This window comes from Oncorhynchus mykiss, chromosome 10 (genome assembly GCF_013265735.2).
Source record: "Oncorhynchus mykiss isolate Arlee chromosome 10, USDA_OmykA_1.1, whole genome shotgun sequence".
Lineage (NCBI taxonomy): Eukaryota > Metazoa > Chordata > Actinopteri > Salmoniformes > Salmonidae > Oncorhynchus > Oncorhynchus mykiss.
In genome coordinates this window covers 52,293,859-52,314,641 of record NC_048574.1, presented here as the reverse complement: position 1 = coordinate 52,314,641, position 20,783 = coordinate 52,293,859, and the positions used below count along the sequence as shown (strand labels likewise).

At 41.9% G+C, this 20,783-nt stretch overlaps 1 protein-coding gene across 13 annotated transcripts in view; it reads left to right on the top strand.

Annotated features, from left to right (window-relative positions):
* phldb1a (pleckstrin homology-like domain, family B, member 1a) overlaps nucleotides 1-2,442 on the top strand; it is an 84,723-nt gene extending 82,281 nt beyond the window's left edge. For all 13 annotated transcript variants that reach the window (XM_036933344.1, XM_036933346.1, XM_036933348.1 and 10 more), the window contains one exon: nucleotides 321-2,442. In XM_036933344.1, coding sequence (XP_036789239.1) covers nucleotides 321-461 — 141 coding nt within the window. In that variant the 3' untranslated portion in view covers nucleotides 462-2,442. The remainder of the gene's footprint in view (nucleotides 1-320) is intronic.
* The last annotated feature ends 18,341 nt before the right edge of the window (nucleotides 2,443-20,783 follow it).

Sequence of the window (20,783 nt, the reverse complement as noted above, 5' to 3'; positions counted from 1 at the left end):
GCTCTTACTAGATGTTATTTACTGGAGATATATGTGAATTTTCAAATCACAGAAGAGTGTGTGTAAGAGCTCCCGACAAAGAGAGTAAGTAATTAACTTATTTGTCAACTAAATGTATTAATATTCAAAGACAAGTTACCAATTATATTCTTAGTAATTTTGTGATAATTAACACACTGTCAAATAAAGTTGAATTGATGGTGCAATTTAGAGTGACTGTGAGTGTTCACAATATACTATTTTCCACAAAGTATTTTTCACCTTGATAATACTTTATTTTATTTTCCTTCCCCTCTCCCTCTCCCATTCTCTCTCTCCAGAGCCCCAACCCGTCGCTGACCTTCTGTGTGAAGACTCACGACCGGCTCTACTTTATGGTGGCCCCATCTCCAGAGGCCATGAGGATCTGGATGGACGTCATAGTAACCGGGGCGGAGGGATACACACAGTTCATGACCTGAGGGACTGAGCTCTCCGGGTGACAGACCTTCCGACAGGGTTGTGTTTGTTAGGGCATGTAATGGAAAAACATTTTTAAACCATTTACAACAGAAAACAAAAATGTTAGTTTATTTTTGGACAAGTCCTAGTAGTTCCTCTATGTTTCAGTCCTTCTTCTTCCGTTTGGTGCCTAATGAACATGACCCAGGAGAGAGAGAGACCATGGGCTTGCTGCTCCCAGATTTCTGTCTGCAGCGCTGCACTCCACTACTGCTGTTCTTTGAGTCCTTGTTTATTTGGCCTTTATTTAACTGTGCAAGTCAGTTAATAAGAACAAATTATTTTTTCAATGACGGCCTAGGAACAGTGGGTTAACTGCCTTGTTCAGGGGAAGAACGACAGATTTTTACTTTGACAGCTCGGGGATTCGATCTTGCAGCCTTTCGGTTACTAGTCCAACGCTCCAACCACTAGGCCTACTTGCCTACAGCAGTCTAAGGCACTAGCTGTGTCACTACAGATCCTGGTTTGATTCCAGGCTGTGTCGCAGCCGGCTGCGACCGGATGACCCAGCGTCATGGTTTAGCGTTGTCTGGGTTAGGGGAGGGTTGGGCTGGCCGGGATGTCCTTGTCCCTTCGCTCTCTAGCAACTCCTGTGGTGGGCTGGGCGCATGCAGTGCGACTTGGCGGGGTCGTGTTTTGGAGGATGCACAGCTCTCGACTTTCGCCTCTCCCGAGTCCGTACGGGAGTTGCAGCGATGGGACAAGACTGTAACTACCAATTGGATACCATGACATTGGGGAGAAAAAGGGGGGAAAAATAAAGATGCATATGGGGTTTAGAGGGTGTGTGTGTGTGTGTAAGAGGATAAGAGATAAGGATAAGAGCGTCTGCTCAATGACTAAAATGTAAATGTATATATATATCTCAGTCACCAGATCTCAACCCAATTGAACACTTATGGGAGTTTCTGGAGTGGCGCCTGAAACAGCGTTTTCCACCACCATCAACAAAACACCAAGTGATGGAATTTCTCGTGGAAGAATGGTGTTGCATCCCTCCAATAGAGTTCCAGACAGAATATATGCCAAGGTGCATTAAAGCTGTTCTGGCGGCTCGTGGTGACCCAATGCCCTATTAAGACTCTTTATGTTGGCGTCTCCTTTATTTTGGCAGTTACCTGTAGCTTTCCAGAGGTAGCCCTGGGTCTCAGACCAGTAAAGATCATAAAGGAAGAAAGGTTTTTACATACGATACTTAAAGGGATGTGTTTTTACTCACTCTGTTTAATATAATAGTCAGTTTAAGGGCTCTATTCAATCCGTATCGCAGAAGGTCAGCATTACAGGGTGATTGAAATGTAAAGGCAATGTTCCTGCATTAGCGGAGACTACATTCATGGTAAACGCTGCGTATGTCGGCTCAGTCTGAAATTACTTTTATATTTCTAACGCTTCAGCGACACAGATTGAATAGAGCCCCTAAGCGCTGTATTTATATTATAGAATTTTAGCCAGACTAGCTAAATGAGAGTTTATACTACCTGACTGTCTCTGGATCTATAAAGGGAACTTTATAAAGACAATATGAACATTTGTAAAGGATCGTTTCCCTTTTGTTGCCAAATGTTTTTAACAGAGTGTATGTGCTACTATATTGCCTCTGAAAATAATTCCTATTTTATTGAATTTGACTAATATTTGATTAACTATAAGTCATCATATTAATGGCATATTATTTAGATTTCACTCATTCTGATGAAATCTAAATCTTTGTGCCAGCTATTGTATGCTTTATGTATGTTTGGTCAGACTGTCAGAAAAATTGTATTCGTTTTTTTTATATTATTTTAAAGACTTTTCATATGGAAAATAACATAACACAAGCACACCAACATTTAAAACCAGTCTTCTACACCGCGAACAGGGCGGTACTGACAGTGTTGACACTTTCTCCACATAAACACTTTTAAATAAAATTTGCAAATGCATAATTACCAATTGTGTAATCTTAATTTTGTCACTGACAAATCAGGCAGCTAGAACAGTAAATCAATGTGTACTAAATAGATACAACAAAGTTCAATAGTTACTTTGTACCTTTGCGGATGTGAATGCCATACAAGGCCTTGTTGTTTAAGCAGACATAGCTTATTCCAGGCAGTTCTCCAAAGAAAAGCTAATTTCTTTCCTTTTTGTATTTTTTATGAAAAGAAACTACAACAGTGAATTTACGGTTTATTTATTTTAAAATAATATTAATAAAAAACATATTCAACATTTTAAAAAAATTAACATGACAACTATTCTGGATGGCATTTATAGGTGAAGGTGCATTTTAAGAATATCATTCATATGCAATACATCTAGGACAAGAGAGAGGAGTCCAGTGGGATGTAACTATCTATCTCCCTCCCACTTCCCTTCACAGGACCTATGGGATTAGAGTGATTTTCTCTACCTGCAATGTTATACTTTATTTGTTTCATCCCTTGTAATACAACAACAACAGTTCAAATACATGCATATGCACAACACACACCCACACACACACAAAGCGTTCAGCAGCTTTCCCTCAATATTGCCACAGCACTAACCAGAATGAGTGGTGGGCGGGTGATGGGATGGTCTGAATAAAATGGGCATTGGATTCTCCCATTCCCACTCCTGCTATTGCAGTCCTTGGCCTTTCCAAATATTTGATTTTGTGCTGGCACCCTCTTTCAACAGGGGCTGAGATCCCCCTATGGCTATTGTCAAACAACAGCCAGCCAATGTCGACAGTCAGCCGGCCGGTGTCGACTGACAGCATGCCAGTGCCAACAGACAGTGTCCTGCGGAGTGACCTGAGGCTAACGAGGGTGGGCTAGGGGTCAATGGCTGGGTCATGGAGGACCCCCGAGGGGCCACGGGTGCACAGCCCCCAACCAGTCTGAGTTTGTTTGGGCAGAGGGCTCCCACAAAACTATCTAAATAACTATATACACTACTGTTCAAAAGCACATTTTTTGTTCAATAAAATAACATCAAATTGATCAGAAATACAGCGAAGACATTGTTAATGTTGTAAATAACTATTGTAGCTGGAAACGGCAGATTTTTTTAAATGGAATATCTACATAGACGTACAGAGGCCCATTATCAGCAACCATCGCTCCTGTGTTCCAATGACACATTGTGTTAGCTAATCCAAGTTTATTATTTTAAAAGGCTAATTGATCATTAGAAAATCCTTTTGCAATTATGTTCGCAGAGCTAAAAACTGTTGGTCTGATTAAAGAAGCAATAAAACTGTCCTTCTTTAGACGAGTTGAGTATCTGGAGCATGATTTGTGGGTTTGATTACAGGCTCAAAATGACCAGAAACAAAGTACTTTCTTCTGAAACTCATCAGTTTAGTCTTGTTCTGAGAAATTAAGGCTATTCCATGCGAGAAATTGCCAAGAAACTGAAGATCTTGTACAACGCTGTGTACTACTCCCTTCACAGAACAGCGTAAACTCTCTCTAACCAGAATAGAAAGAGAAGTGGGAGGCCCCGGTGCACAACTAAGCAAGAGAACAAATACCTTAGAGTGTCTAGTTTGAGAAACAGACACCTCACAAGTCCTCAACTGGCAGCTTCATTAAATAGTACCTGCAAAACACCAGTCTCAACATCAACAGTGAAGAGGCGACTCCGGGATGCTGGCCTTCTAGGCGGAGTTGCAAAGAAAAAGCCATATCTCATAAGATTAAGATGGGCAAAAAAAAACAGACAGCCAGCGGTGAGACACACAGAGGTTTGTGTCTCACCGCTAGCTGTCAGCATATGATGGCATCAGCAACAAGAGAATGGCGGAGGAGGAGCATTTTGCGTACCGATAGGATACAGTCTATCACAGTGCCATCCGTTTTGTCACCAAAGCCCCATATATTACCCACCACTGCGACCTGTACTCGCTCGTTGGCTGATCATCGCTTCATACTCATCGCCAAACCCACTGGCTCCAGGTCATCTACAAGTCTCTGCTAGGTAAAAGCCCCGGATTATCTCAGCTCACTGGTCACCATAGCAGCACCCACCCATAGCACGTGCTCCAGCAGGTATATCTCACTGGTCACCCCCAAAGCCAATTCCTCCTTTGGCTGCCTCTCATTCCAGTTATTTGTTGCTAATGACTGGAACGAACTGCAAAAATCACTGAAGCTGGAGACTCTTATCTCCCTCACTAGCTTTAAGCACCAGCTGTCAGAGCAGCTCACAGATCACTGCACCTGTACATAGCCCATCTGTAAACAGCCCTTCCAAATACCCCCATACTGTATTAATTTATTTATCTTGCTCCTTGCACCCCAGTATCTCTACTTGCACATTCATATTCTGCACATCTACCATTCCAGTGTTTAATTGCTATATTGTAATTACTTTGCCACCATGGCCTTTTTTTATTGTCTTTACCTCCCTTATCTTACCTCATTTTCACTCACTGTATATAGACTTTTCTTTTTTCTACTGTATTATTGACCCTATGTTTGTTTATTCCATGTGTAACTCTGTGTTGTTTTATGTGTCGAACTGCTGTGCTTTATCTTGGCCGGGTCGCAGTGTAAATGATAATTTTTTTTCCAACTAGTCTACCTGGTTAAATAAAGGTGAAATAAAAAATAAATAAAAAATGGGAAGAGTCTAGCTCCGTTTTGTAAAGGCAAGACTGTGGTTATATGAAGAAACCAGACAACATATACTGAACAGAAATATAAACGCAACATGTAAAGTGTTCAAATGTTTAATGAGCTGAAATAGAGATCAAATACATTTTTCATACGCACAAAAAGTGTATTTCTCAGAAACAAATTTGTTTATATCCCTGTTAGCGAGCATTTCTCCTTTGCCAAGTGGTTTGCTGATGTAAACGTTGTGAACAGAGTGCCCCGTGGTGGCAGTATGGTATGGGCAGACATAAGCTATGGACAACAAAATATCATTTTATCGATGGCAATTTGAATGCACAGAGATACCATGACAAGATCCTGAGGTCCGTTGTCGTGCCATTCATCCACAGCCATCAGCACGTTTCAACATTATAATGCATGGCCCCTTGTCACAAGAATCGTTCTTCTGTGGCCTGCACATTTTTTTATTTTATTCTAGGATCCTTTCTAGTCCTCATTTGTACTAATCTTCCAATAGTTCTTAAACATTAAAATACAATTTCTAATATGTCACCCATTGCCATTGAGCAGATTTGGGATGCTCTGGATCGACGTGTACGACAGCGTGTTCCAGTTCCTACCAATATCCAGCAACTTCGCACATCCATGGAAGAGGAGTGGGACAACATTCCGCAGGCCACAATCAACAGCCTGATCAACTCTATGCGAAGGAGACACAGATAAAGGGTCAGGAAAAACCAGGAAGAGGAAGAGAGAGTGCTGGAAGGATCTATGAACAATAGAGAAAGAGACAATAGAGATTGGCTGGATTTACCGTGTATGAGCTGGATTGTTTTGGACTTACCTGTTGGCGTTTGGACCTGGACCTACCGAGAACCCGATTCGTGTACCGAACCCTGCTATCCTTGACCTCGCCTACGGCCTGGGTGGACCAGGACGGAGAAACAAACACACAGGTACTGTCCTGTTCGAAAGAACTCTCATTCTTGGGTGATTTGGTGACAGTTTACCACTTAATTTGTGACAAACGCTCCTAACCTTGAAGGGGTTTGCCACACGTGGTGGAGAATGCAGGCATGGACTAACCATACCACTGGTTAGGTAGAAGAAAAATAAATATTTCAGTTAGCACTCCAAAGGGGAGTCAGGTTTTTTTTTTTGGCTTTGTTTGGTTAGGACAGTTTCTCAGGAAAATGAGTATGGAGGGAGCCATACAGGCCCTGTTACAAGCGGTGGCCGCCCAACAAGAGGCAACTAGAGCTCAACAAATAGCTCATCAGGATGCAATGCGAATGTATCAGGACACGTTACAGGTCCAGCACTGCACCAACCAGCTGCTCAGAGAAGAGCAAGAGAGAAACACCCGGGAGTTAAGAGAAGGCCTAAAGGGGCTAGCGGACCAAATTGGGGCTCAATTACCAGCTGCTAATACCCAGAGGCGGGCCAATCATTTTCTTAAAAAAATGACAGCACAGGATGATGTGGAAGCATATCTTACCACCTTCGAAAGGACGGCAGAGAGGGAGAAGTGGCCGAAAGAAGAATGGACAGGGCTTCTGGCACCATACCTGACAGGGGATGCTCAAAAAGCATTTTTCGACCTGGAGTTGAAAGATGCACACGATTACGATAAACTAAAGGGAGAGATCTTGACTAGACTGGGAGTGACCGACACCGTGAGGGCACACCGCTTCCACCAGTGGTCCTACCAACCGGGACAACCCCCACGAACACAGATGTTCGACTTGATTCACCTGGAACGGAAATGGTTGCGACCAGAGACCCGGTCATCCGCCGAGATCGTCGAGACCATCGTACTCAACCAGTTTCAGCGAGGTCTACCCCAAGAAGTGAGACGATGGGTTGGCCAGAACGAGGTACTTTCCGCCGACCATCTCGTGGGCCTGGTTGAACGGTATTGTACGGCAGGAACAGCTGAGCAGGCACAGGAGGAAAGATTCCCGTTCCCCAGGCCTGGGCGAACCAGCGGACAGGGTAAGGCTGTCCCAACATATAGAGGGGGAAGAGAGCAGCGTGGGGCCATGAGGAAAGAATCAGAATCAGGCCGAGACACTAAGGGAAAAAACGGAAACCGGGACTGGGTGTCGAGGGGTTCTCCCCCCCGAACCCCTATTTATCTGTTACAATTGTAATCAACCGGGACATATTGCAGCCTACTGCCCTATTAAAGAAGAGCCAATGCAATGTAACCTCAGTGAAAATGAAGATGATATACGGTATGCATGTCCTGTTGTAACCACTGTACTTGAAAGATCAAGAAACAAACATATGTGCAGGGTGAAGGTTGAAGGGAAAGAGGTTGAAGCACTGCTGGATTCCGGCAGTATGCTAACCCTGGTCGTTGCAAGCCTAGTGCCGAATCATAAACTGGATAAAAGACAGGATATCAGTGTTACATGCATTCATGGGGATACCCGTCTGTACCCCATGGCCTTAGTGAGCATACAAACAGAGGACGGTCTGCTGGATTATGAGGTCGGCGTGGTCCCAAAGATGCCATATGATGTAATATTGGGTAGAGACTTTCCTAACTTTGCGAAGCTAAGCCACAAGAATGGCATATTTGAGAAGCCAACAACCCTGACCAAGCAGGAAGAAGCATGGGGCCTTCAACCAAAGCCAAGAAAAGAGGTCTCCCAGGGGACAACATCACAGGTGCTAGTAGGGGAGGAGGAGGATGAAGTGGCAAACCTCGCTGATAACGAACAGCCCGGTACTAGTGGGGCTGGGGTCGATCTGAATCCAGAGGACGACGATCTAGAACCAGCAGACCTGGCAGGGTCCTTGACTAATTTTGGGACGGCCCAAAACCAGGATCCAACCCTGCAGCAAGCCAGAGCAGATGTGCAGGTCGTAGATGGTACTCCCATAAATGTTGGGATGATGCCTAATAGTTTCCCCCACTTCATCATGAAAAGGGGTTTGGTGTACAGAGTCTCGAAAATAGGGGTTGATGTGGTGGAACAGTTGTTGGTTCCCACTCGGTACCGGAGGACAGTACTGGATCTAGCTCATGGGCACATTCTGGGTGGACACCTTGGTATCGATAAAACCCGAGACCGGATTGTAAGGAGGTTTTACTGGCCAGGAATTCAAGCTGAAGTGGCTCGGCATTGTGGAGAGTGCCCGGAGTGCCAGTTAACAGCTCCCCGACCAGCTGTTAGAAGCCCGTTAGTGCCACTCCCCATAATCGAAACGCCATTTGAGAGGATAGCGATGGATTTAGTGGGCCCACTACCCAAATCCGCCAGAGGGCACCAATACATTCTGGTCATTCTAGATTATGCCACTCGCTACCCAGAAGCCATTCCCCTTCGGACGATGGCTTCCAAAAATATTGCAAAGGAATTAGTGCTCTTGTTCACCAGGGTAGGGGTTCCAAAGGAGATCCTTACCGACCAGGGGACCCCCTTTATGTCCCGCCTTATGGCGGACCTTTGTAAACTGTGGCAGGTGAAACAGTTGAGGACATCGGTTTACCATCCTCAGACGGACGGGCTGGTTGAGAGATTCAACCCGAACCCTGAAGTCAATGCTCAGGAAGGTAATCGATAAGGATGGGAAAAACTGGGATTGCATGTTGCCGTATCTGATGTTTGCCATTAGAGAGGTTCCTCAAGCCTCGCTGGGGTTTTCTCCCTTTGAGCTGGTATATGGGAGGCATCCCCGGGGAATCTTAGACATCGCCCGGGAAACCTGGGAGCACCAATCCACCCCGTATACTAGTGTCATAGAGCACGTCACGGCAATGCAAGACAGGATAGCCACAGTCATGCCCATCGTCAGAGAGCACATGAGACAAGCACAGGAGCACCAGGGGCACACTTATAACCGACAGGCTACCCTGAGGGAATTTCAACCGGGAGATAAGGTGTTAGTGCTGATCCCCACGGTAGAGTGTAAACTACTAGCCACATGGAAAGGACCATATGAAGTACTGGAGAGAATAGGAGAAGTCAATTATCGGATCCGACAGCCAGGTCGACGGCCCCAGGAACAGATTTATCACATAAACCTGTTAAAAGCATGGAGAGAGAAACACTAATGGTCACATACCCCACACACACTCAGGAGACAGCCGAAGTAAATATTTCACCCACTCTGTCCCCAGCACAAGTACAGGAAGTAAAGACCCTGATCCAGAAAAACAGAGATGTGTTTTCAGAGGTACCTGGCCGAACTGAGGTTACGGCTCATGATATCGTTTCCCCACCAGGGAGAAAAGTGAGTATGAGGCCATATCGGGTACCCGAGGCTCGACAGGCCGCGATTAGAGCAGAGACAGAGAAAATGTTGACAGCTGGAGTGATCGAAGAGTCACATAGTGAGTGGTCTAGCCCAATTGTGATGGTCTCCAAGCCCGATGGGTCTTTGCGGTTCTGTAACGACTTTCGGAAGGTAAATGAAATCTCCAAGTTTGATGCCTACCCCATGCCCCGAGTAGATGAACTACTGGAGAAAATTGGTAATGCTCGGTACATTACGACCCTTGATCTGACAAAAGGGTACTGGCAAATTCCTCTGACCCCCAGGGCCAAAGAAAAGACAGCCTTTGCAACCCCTGACGGTTTGTTTCAATACACCGTCATGCCATTCGGCTTACACGGGGCCCCAGCCACCTTTCAACGGCTCATGGACAAAGTCCTAAAACCACACAAAGCATACGCCGCAGCTTATTTAGATGACGTGGGGATCTACAGCCCAGATTGGGAATCCCACTTACCCCGGGTACAGGCAGTGTTAGACGCCCTTAGAAAGACAAGGCTCACGGCAAACCCTGCCAAGTGTTATGTGGGGTTAGAGGAAACAGAGTATCTGGGATACACTGTGGGAAGAGGGTTAATCAAACCCCAACGTAAGAAGGTGAAGGCAATTAGAGAATGGCCGAAACCAGTAAATAAGAAGCAGGTTTGAGCCTTCCTAGGGCTGACCGGTTACTACCGGAAGTTCATCCCAAGTTATGCCACAGTGGCTGCCCCACTTACCGACATGACTAGAGCCAGAGGGCCAAACATGGTCAAATGGGATGAAAGGGCCATCAAAGCATTTAGGACATTACAGGAGGCTCTCTGCTGTAATCCAGTGCTGGTGGTACCAGACTTTGAGAGAGAGTTTGTGGTTCAGACGGATGCCTCAGAGGTCGGCTTGGGAGCAGTGCTATCCCAAGAGGTAGAAGGGGTGGAACACCCCATCCTGTTTTTAAGCAGGAAGCTGGAACCACGGGAAACCAACTACTCAGTCGTTGAGAAAGAGGCGCTGGCAGTAAAGTGGGCTCTGGAAAGCCTGAAATACTACCTGCTGGGGCGCCACTTCACCCTCATCAGTGACCATGCCCCACTCACCTGGATGCATAGGGCTAAAGAGAAGAACACTCGGGTGATGCGGTGGTTTTTGAGTCTCCAAACGTTTCATTTTGACTTGAAACACAGAGCAGGGAAGGAAATGGGAAACGTGGATGGGTTATCCCGCATGCACGCATATTTTGCTGCGGTAGCCCGACCTAGGGGGTCAGATCTAGGGGGAGAGATGTGTGGCAAAGAAGGGGGTTGAGTGATAAATGGCAGATATGTGAGAGCAGAACTAATAAACGGGCTCTGCCCGATCACTAAAATGGCCACCCCTGTCAGAACTACAGATCACAAAATGGCCGACCGCCAAAGCTACAAGTCCCAGAAGCAAGGGGAACCCTCAGAAGGTGGAGCCGACACACAGATAAAGGGTCAGGAAAAACCAGGAAGAGGAAGAGAGAGTGCTGGAAGGATCTATGAACAATAGAGAAAGAGACAATAGAGATTGGCTGGATTTACCGTGTATGAGCTGGATTGTTTTGGATTTACCTGTTGGCGTTTGGACCTGGACCTACCGAGAACCTGATTCGTGTACCGAACCCTGCTATCCCTGACCTCGCCTACGGCCTGGGTGGACCAGGACGGAGAAACAAACACACAGGTACTGTCCTGTTCGAAAGAACTCTCATTCTTGGGTGATTTGGTGATAGTTTACCACTTAATTTGTGACAAACGCTCCTAACCTTGAAGAGGTTTGCCACAGTACCTTTTGGCAACTCCAAGCGGGCTGTCATGTGCCTTTTACTGAGGAGTGGCTTCCGCTTTCCACTCTACCATAAAGGCCTGATTGGTCGAGTGCTGCAGAGATTGTTGTATTTCTGGAAGGTTCTCCCATCTCCACAGAGGAACTCTGGAGCTCTGTCAGAGTGACCATCGGGTTCATGGTCACCTCCCTGACCAAGGACCTTCTCCACCGATTGCACAGTTTGGCCAGGCAGCAAGCTCTAGGAATAGTCTTGGTGGTTCCAAACTTCTTCCATTGAAGAATGATGTGCCCACTGTGTTCATGGGGACCTTCAATGCTGCAGAAATATTTTGGTACCCGTCCCTAGATCTGTGACTTGACACAATCCTGTCTCGGAGCTCTACGGACGATTCCTTCGACTTCATGGCTTGGTTTTTGCTCTGACATGCACTGTAAACTGTGAGACCTTATATAGACAGGTGTGTGCCTTAATTGAATTTACCACCCGGTGGACTCCAATCAAGTTGTAGAAACATGTCAAAGATGATCAATGGAAACAGGATGCACCTGAGCTCAATTTCGAGTCTCATAGCAAAGGGTCTGAATACTTGTGTCAATATGGGGCGGCAGGGTAGCCTAGTGGTTAGAGCGTTGGACTAGTAACCGAAAGGTTGCAGGTTTGAATCCCTGAGCTGACAAAGTACAAATCTGTCGTTCTGCCCCTGAACAGGCAGTTAACCCACTGTTCCTAGGCCGTCATTGAAAATAAGAATTTGTTCTTAACTGACTTGCCTAGTAAAATAAAGATAAAATAAGGTATTTCTGTTTTTTTTATTTCTAATACATCTGCAACATGAAAAAAACAACAGTTTTCACTTTGTCATTATGTCATATTATGTGTGAAGATTGATGAGGATTTTTTCTATTTAATCCATTTTACAATATGGCTGTAACGTAACAAAATTTGGAAAAAGTCAAAGGATCTGAATAGTTTCCGAATGCACTGCATATGTCGTAAATGCCTTTAGTAATGAGTTGATACAATTCTAAGTCTGCAAGGTTAAAACCACCCTCAGATTTAGGAAGATGTAAAACTTTCCTTTTTATTCTGTTAATTGTATTTGCCCGTATAAAGTCTGTTATGACAGAGTGTACTTTTTTAAAGAACAGCTTCGGTGGGATAATTTGTATTACCAACAATAAATATAAAAACCTTAGGAGCCATGCCATTCTGAAGAGGTTACATTTAATTAGATCTGCTTCCATATTGTTGAGTAATGGAATAATGTTATCTTTTCATATTCGTTGTTTATCATCATTTATTAAACATCCTAAATATTTAATATTTTTTGTGGTCCACTTAAAGCATTGCTGTAGACCGTGAGTTATTTTTTTGCCTATTGCCATTATTTAGTTTATAACATGGGAGGCACCTAAAGCCAAAAGGCACCTAAAGGAATCTCAGACCATGAGAAACAAGATTATCTGTTCTGATGAAACCAAGATTGAACTCTTTGTCCTGAATGCCAAGCGTCACGTCTGGAGGAAACCAGGCACCGCTCATCACCTGGCCAATACCATCCCTATGGTGAAGCATGGTGGTGGCAGTGCTGTGGGGATATTTTTCAGGGGCAGGGACTGGGATACTAGTCAGGATCGAGTGAGAGATGAAGGGAGCAATGTACAGGGAGATCCTTGATGAAAAACTCCGGAGTGCTCAGGACCTCAGACTGGGGCAAAGGTTCACCAAGACAACACAGGAGTGTTCTTGAATGTTCTTGAGTGGGCCAGCAAGAGTCCGGACTTGAACCCGATCAAACATCTCTAGAGAGATCAGAAAATAGCTGTGCAGCAAAGCTCCCCATCCAACCGGATCTGCAGAGAAGAATAGGAGAAACTCCCCAAATACAGGTGTAACAAGCTTGTACCGTCATACCCAAGAAGACTCAAGGCTGTAATCACTGCCAAAGGTGTTTCAACAAAGTACTGAGTCTGAATACTTATGCAAATGTGATAGTTGAGTTTTTTTGTTTATAAATTTGCTAAAATTTCTAAAAATCTGTTTTTTCTTTGTCATTATGGGGTATTGTGTGTAGATTAATGAGAGAAAAAAACAATTTAATCCATTTTGGAATAAGACTAACATAACAAAATGTGGAAAAAATGAAGGAGTCTGAATACTTTTTTGAATGAGCTGAAGCAAAATGCAGTAAAGAGGAACAATGGGTACATATTGAAGATGTGCATGCTCATCCTCAGAATCTTTACACGTGTCTATTTTCAAAGGAAAAAGACAAGAACATTAACAATTTCATAGTTTAGAACACTATAATAATATTGAAGAAAATATCACTCCCTAGAAACACAACCTTATGGAACAATCCTTGGATAGCTTTTCAGAATTCATTGATAAATTGACCCACATGGAAAACTAAAGGCAAAGAAGTTGTATATCACAAAATCTTGAGGGAATCCTATTTGAGTCAGAAAATGATTTTCATATGATAGGTCAACTGTACAAATGATTATAACGTATATTGGAACTAAGATTTAAAATAACTGATATTAGCATAAGATGTAGGGAATGTTGGAACATAACTAACAAGACCACAGTTAACAAAGATTTACGTTTAATCCAGTATAAAATAATGTATAGAATATACAATAGACAAAATTCACACATTATACAGCGTTATGCAGAGTCATGTCTGATAAATAAAACTACTGCTGACTTAATAGTTCATGCCTTCTTGAAATCTTACAAAATTCAAAAGTTATGGGCAGAGTTGGAAAGATGCATGTCAGAGGTACTGCAATGTAAATATAATATGTCTGTATATTTCAAGACATGACATATGAGGGTGCAGTGAGATACCAGATGGGTTGGACAATATTTTTCAAATCAATTAAAAAAACATACAGTTGAAGTCGGAAGTTTACATACACTTAGGTTGGAGTCATTAAAACTCGTTTTTCAACCACTCCACAAATTTCTTGTTAACAAACTATAGTTTGGGCAAGTCAGTTAGGACATCAACTTTGTGCACGACACAAGTCATTTTTCCAACAATTGTTGACAGACTTATAATTCACTGCATCACAATTCCAGTGGGTCAGAAGTTTACATACACTAAGTTGACTGTGCCTTTAAACAGCTTGGAAAATTCCAGAAAATTATGTCATGGCTTTAGAAGCTTCTGATAGGCTAGTTGACATCATTTGAGTCAATTGGAGGTGTACCTGTGGATGTATTTCAAGGCCTACCTTCAAACTCAGTGCCTCTTTGCTTGACATCATGGGAAAATCAAAAGAAATCAGCCAAGATATCAGAATCTGGTTCATCCTTGGGGGCAATTTACAAATGCCTGAAGGTACCACATTCATCTGTATAAACAATAGTACAAACAAGTATAAACACCAGGCGACCACGCAGCCGTCATACCGCTCAGGAAGGAGACGCGTTCCCTCTCCTAGAGATGAACGTACTTTAGTGCGAAAAGTGCAAATCAATCCCAGAACAACAGCAAAGGACCTTGTGAAGATGCTGGAGGAAACAGGTACAAAAGTATCTATATCCACAGTAAAACGCAAAAGGCCGCTCAGCCAGGAAGAAGCCACTGCTCAAAAACCGCCATAAAAAAAGATAGATTACGGTTTGCAATTGCACATGGGGACAATGATCATACTTTTTGGAGAAATGTCCTCTGGTCTGATGAAACAAATATAACTGTTCGGCCATAATGACCATCGTTATGTTTGGAGGAAAAAGGGGGAGGCTTGCAAGCCGAAGAATACCATCCCAATTGTGAAGCACAGGGGTGGCAGCATCATGTTGTGTGGGTGCTTTGCTGCAGGAGGGACTGTGCACTTCACAAAATAGATGGCATCATGAAGTAGGAAAATGATGTGGATATATTGAAGAAACATCTCAAGACATCAGTCTTCTACCCCTCCCTTATTAAGCTCTCCCCTCCCCTGTAATCAGAAACATTCCCTTTAAGTGATTTTTTTTTTTTTAACCATTCTTCTCCCTTACTGAACGGGTTGGCCTGTCTGAACTAGTTTCATTTGGCTTGTAATTTGTTAAAGTTAAAGCTTGGTCGCAAATGGTTCTTCCAAATGGACAAGCAATCTTCAAAAGTTGTGGCAAAATGGTTTAAGGACAACAAAGTCAAGGTATTGGAGTGGCCATCACAAAGCCCTGACCTCAATCCCATAGAAAATTTGTGGGCAGAACTGAAAAAGCATGTGCGAGCAAGGAGGTCTACAAACCTGACTCAGTTGCCGCCAGCTCTGTCAGGAGGAATGGGCCAAAATTCACCCAACTTATTGTGGGAAGCTTGTGGAAGACTACCCAAAACATTTGATACAAGTTAAACAATTTAAAGGCAATGCTACCAAATACTAATTGAGTGTATGTAAACTTCTGACCCACTGGGAATGTGATGAAAGAAATAAAAGCTGAAATAAATCATTCTCTCAACTATTATTCTGACATTTCACATTCTTAAAATAAAGTGGTGATCCTAACTGACCTAAGACAGCAAATTTTTACAAAGATTAAATGTCAGGAATTGTGAAAATGTATTTGGCTAAGGTGTATGTAAACTTCTGACTTCAACCGTATACTCAAAAACTGGAAATCAGCCAATCCTCTGTCGTTCACGCAATGGAAAGGTCAAATACAATATTATAAGAGAGAAACAAAACCCTGCAGTTTGAGGCCATGTGGCAGAAAGTGATAATGGTGATCAACATCACCAGCTGTCATCATAGGCAGCTCTATGGTGAGAATCATCTCGGTCCCAAAGGCAAAAACCCAGTGCTACCCAGGAGCACGAGTACAGAACATAACAAGGTTGCTTCCGGCTGTTCTACCACAGATGCTGGAAGCTGACGCTGTTGTAGTCCATTTGGGGGCAAATGACATCAGGAGCTCTGAACACTTGAAAATGTATTTTAAAGAACTGATTTTAGCATTAAAAGACTCCAGAAAAACTGACAATAATTTCAGGTCCAGTACCATCGTTGGGCTGCGGGTGTGAAAGATTCAGCAGACTGCTGGCATTACACATCTGGCTAAAATACTGCTGTAGCTCTGCTGGAGTCACTTTTATTGATAACTTTGCACCTTCTGGAAACAGAAGATACTCTACAGGAATGACGGAGTCCATCCAGATCATCTTGGCTCCTGGACTCTTTTCAAGGCTGCGTTGAAACAATGACTGGTATGGTGATCCAAGACCAGCTCAGTTAATCCTTACCATTGTGACAATGAGTCATCATAATACTGCATCAAATGTACATGATCTTAGGTGTATTGAATACATCTGTTACAGCTATTGTAAGCAGTAATAATGAGCCTATAAACCAGTTACACTGTTAGCACTGAGGTGGTGTGCAATAGTAGGAAGACCACTTTATGCAGTTCACCCTGCACTATCAGCTCCCATGTAAATAACATGAGTAAGTCTAACTCTGATAAGCTTCACAGTAAAGCATTAAAAACAATCAAGCAACCAAGAAAAGTGCTACAAATAGCTCATATTAACATATGTAGCCTAAGAAACAAGGCCTATGAAGTCAATAACTTGCTTGTAACAGATAACATTCATATTCTGACTATCTCTGAAACTCACTTAGATAATACCTTTGATCATACAGTGGTAGCAATACATGGTTATACATGGTTATAACATCTACCGAAAATACATAAATGCCAACAGAGGCGGTCTATACTCAGAACCACATTCCTGTAAAGCTTAGAGACGATCTAATGTTAAATACAGTTGAAGTAATATGGCAACAGGTTCATCTGCCTCACCTAAAGCCCATTCTTGTGGGAAGCTGTTATATACCACCAAGTGCTAACAGTCAGTATCTGGATAATATGTGTGAAACGCTTGATAATGTATGTGATATGAACAGAGAAGTATATTTTCTGGGTGATTTAAATATTGACTTGCTATCATCAATCTTCCCACTCAGGAAAAAACTTCAAACTGTAACCAGTGCCTGCAAACTTGATCAGGTTATCAGTCAACCTACCAGGGTAGTTACAAACAGCACAGGAATGAAATCATCAACATATATTGATCACATTTTTACTAACGCTGCAGATATTTTCTTTAAAGCAGTATCTAAATCCATAGGATGTAGTGATTACAATATAATATCCATATCTAGGAAAACCAAAGTTCCAAAGGCAGGGCCTAACATAGTGTATAAGAGGTCGAACAATAACTTTTGTAATGATTCATATGTTGATGTAAAGAATATTTGCTGGTCTGTGGTGTGTAATGAGGAGCAACCAGACGCTGCATTTATGAAACTACTTATTCCAGTTACTAATAAGCATGCAACCATTAACCTTTCTGATCTCCCCATCCCGGATCCGGGTTCGTGAATACAGACTCAAGCTCATTACCATAACGCAACGTTAACTATTCATGAAAATCGCAAATGAAATGAAATAAATATGCTAGCTATCAAGCTTAGCCTTTTGTTAACAACACTGTCATCTCAGATTTTCAAAATATGCTTCTCAACCATTGCAAAACAAGCATTTGTGTAACAGTATTGATGGCTAACGTAGCATTTAGCATTAGCATTCAGCTGGCAACATTTACACAAAAAAACAGAAAAGCATTCAAAAAAATCATTTACCTTTGAAGAACTTCAGATGTTTTCAATGAGGAGACTCTCAGATAGCAAATGTTCAGTTTTTCCTGAAAGATTATTTGTTTAGGACAAATCGCTCCGTTTTCTGCGTCACGTTTAGCTATGAAAAAACCCCTGTATCCAGGATTGTGTAAATCTATCAGCAAGCTCATTAGCATAACACAACGTTAACTATTTATGAAAATCGCAAATGAAATGAAATAAATATGCCATCTCTCAAGCTTAGCCTTTTGTAAACAACACTGTCATCTCAGATTTTCAAAATATGCTTCTCAACCATAGGAAAACAATAATTTGTGTAAAAGTAGCTAGCTAGAGTTAGCATTTCGCGTTAGCATTTAGCGTTAGCATTAGCGTTAGCATCCAGCACGCAACATTAACAAAAACATAAAAGCCTTCAAATAAAATCATTTACCTTTGAAGAACTTCTGATGTTTTCAATGAGGATACTCTCAGTTAGATAGCAGATGCTCAGTTTTTCCAAAAAGATTCCTTGTGTATTAGAAATAGCTCCGTTTTATACATCACATTTGGCTACCAAAAAAAATCCATAAATTCAGTCCTCAAAACGCAAACTTTTTTCCAAATTAACTCCATAATATCGACTGAAAACATGGCAAACGTTGTTTAGAATCAATCCTCAAGGTGTTTTTCACATATCTCTTCATTGATACATCGTTCTTGGAAACATGCTTTCTCTCCTGAATCCCAGGAGAAAATGCCTGCACCTGAAGATTACGCACAAATTTAGACAAAGGACACCGGGCGGACCTCTGGAAAATGTAGTCTCTTATGGCCAATCTTCCAATGATATGCCTACAAATACGTCACAATGCTGCTAAGACCTTGGGCGAACGACAGAAAGTGTAGGCTCATTCCTTGCGCAATCACAGCCATATAAGGAGAGAATGGAAAACAGAGCTTCAGAAATTCTGCTAATTCCTGGGTGATGCATCATCTTGGTTTCGCCTGTAGAATGAGTTCTGGGGCACTTACAGACAAAATATTTGCAGATTCTGAAACTTCAGAGCGTTTTCTTTCCAAAACTGTCAAGAATATGCATAGTCGAGAATCTTTTCGTGACAAAATATCGCGCTTAAAACGGGAACGTTTTTTATCCAAAAATGAAATAGCGCCCCTAGAGCTCTAAGAGGTTAAGAAAATGACTGTAAAAACTGTTAAATCCCCTTGGATTGATGAGGAATTTAAAAATTGTATGGTTGAGAGGGATGGCAAAAGGTATGGCAATTAAGTCTGGAAGCCCAACTGATTGGCAAACGTACTGCAAATTAAGAATCATGTGACTAAACTAAATAAAAATTAAAATAAACTACAATATGAAACAAAGATAAATTATATAAAGAATGATTGTAAAAAGCTTTGGGGCACCTTAAATTAAATTTGGGGAAAAAAAGCCAACTCGGCTCCTTCATTTATTGAATCAGATTCATCACAAAGCGTCCAACTATATCGGACCCAATTAGGAAAGACAAGAATTGTACTTTTGAATTCCGTAAAGTCAGTGTAGAATAGATGAAAAAATCATTGTTGTCTATCAACAATGACAAGCCACCAGGGTCTGACAATTTAGATGGAAAATTACTGAGGATAATAGCAGATGATATTGCCACTCCTATTTGCCAAATCTTCAATTTAAGCCTACTAGACAGCGTGTGTTTATAAAATATAATCCAGTCAGAATCAGGAATTCTGCAGGGTAGCTGTTTAGGCCCCTTGCTTTTTCAATTTTTACTAACGACATGCCACTGACTTCAAATAAAATCAAATCAAATTTTATTTGTCACATACACATGGTTAGCAGATGTAAGGGAATACCCCCCTGAAATGGACAAAAATGAATGGCAAAACATTGCCATTGGACAAACCATATACACGATGTCCAATACCACTCAATGTGGCGTTGATTCGTGCAAAGTTGATTGCAAATGCCATATGGAAATTGCCAGTTGTAACACTTCAAAAATCCAACAGGGGGCGAGTGCGCTCCACCGGGGTTTTTCATATTGGAAATGCAACCCAAGTCAACATCCAAAAGCAAAATGTTGAAAAAATGATATTTTTGTCAAAAACTTAGCACCCCTTAAAAAAGTGCTTTCTGGACCGTTTTTCGAAATTCTTTCGATTTTTTAGTCAATTACACATGTGTAAGAACTGTATGAATATACTGTTGTCCAATTTTGTTATCATAATTATTTGTTTTTAATTACATGCGCATAAGGCATATGTTTTGTCCATTTGCAATATGATTTCATAGGAAGTCAAAAGTCAAAAGTCAAAAATGTCAAAATTTTGTTAACTTCACACATCCTTAAAAAAGTGCTTTCTGGACCGTTTTTCAAAATTCTTTCGATTTTTGTGTCAATTACACACGTATAAGAACTGTATCAACATACTTTAGTCGTATTTTATTATCATATTTTTTTTTTTTTTTTTTACTTGTGCATAAGGCATATGTTTTGTCCATTTGCAATATGATTTAATAGGAAGTCAAAAGTCGAAAATCTGAACTTAAAAAAAAAACTTTTTTAAAAAAACGTTCAAAATTTTGTAAAAAACTTCACACACCCTTAAAAAAGTGCTTTCTGGACCGTTTTTCGAAATTGTTTCAATTTTAAGTCAATTAATCATGTGTAAGAACTGTATGAATATACTTTTCTAAAATTTTAATATCATACTTTTTTTTTTTTTTACTTGTGCATAAGGAACATGATTTGTCCATTTGCAATATGATTTCATAAGAGGTCAAAAGTCAAAGTCAAAAGTCACTTTTTTGGGGGCCAAAATTGACTGAACTGATGAACTCGGGATGGCCGGGCAGTGATAGTTGTTCATTTCCATCACTCGTTGTGTTGATTTCATCATGTCCATTTGGTGATGTTTTTTTCACTATTGAATCATATTGCAAATGCACGTGCATTTGCAATATGTTTC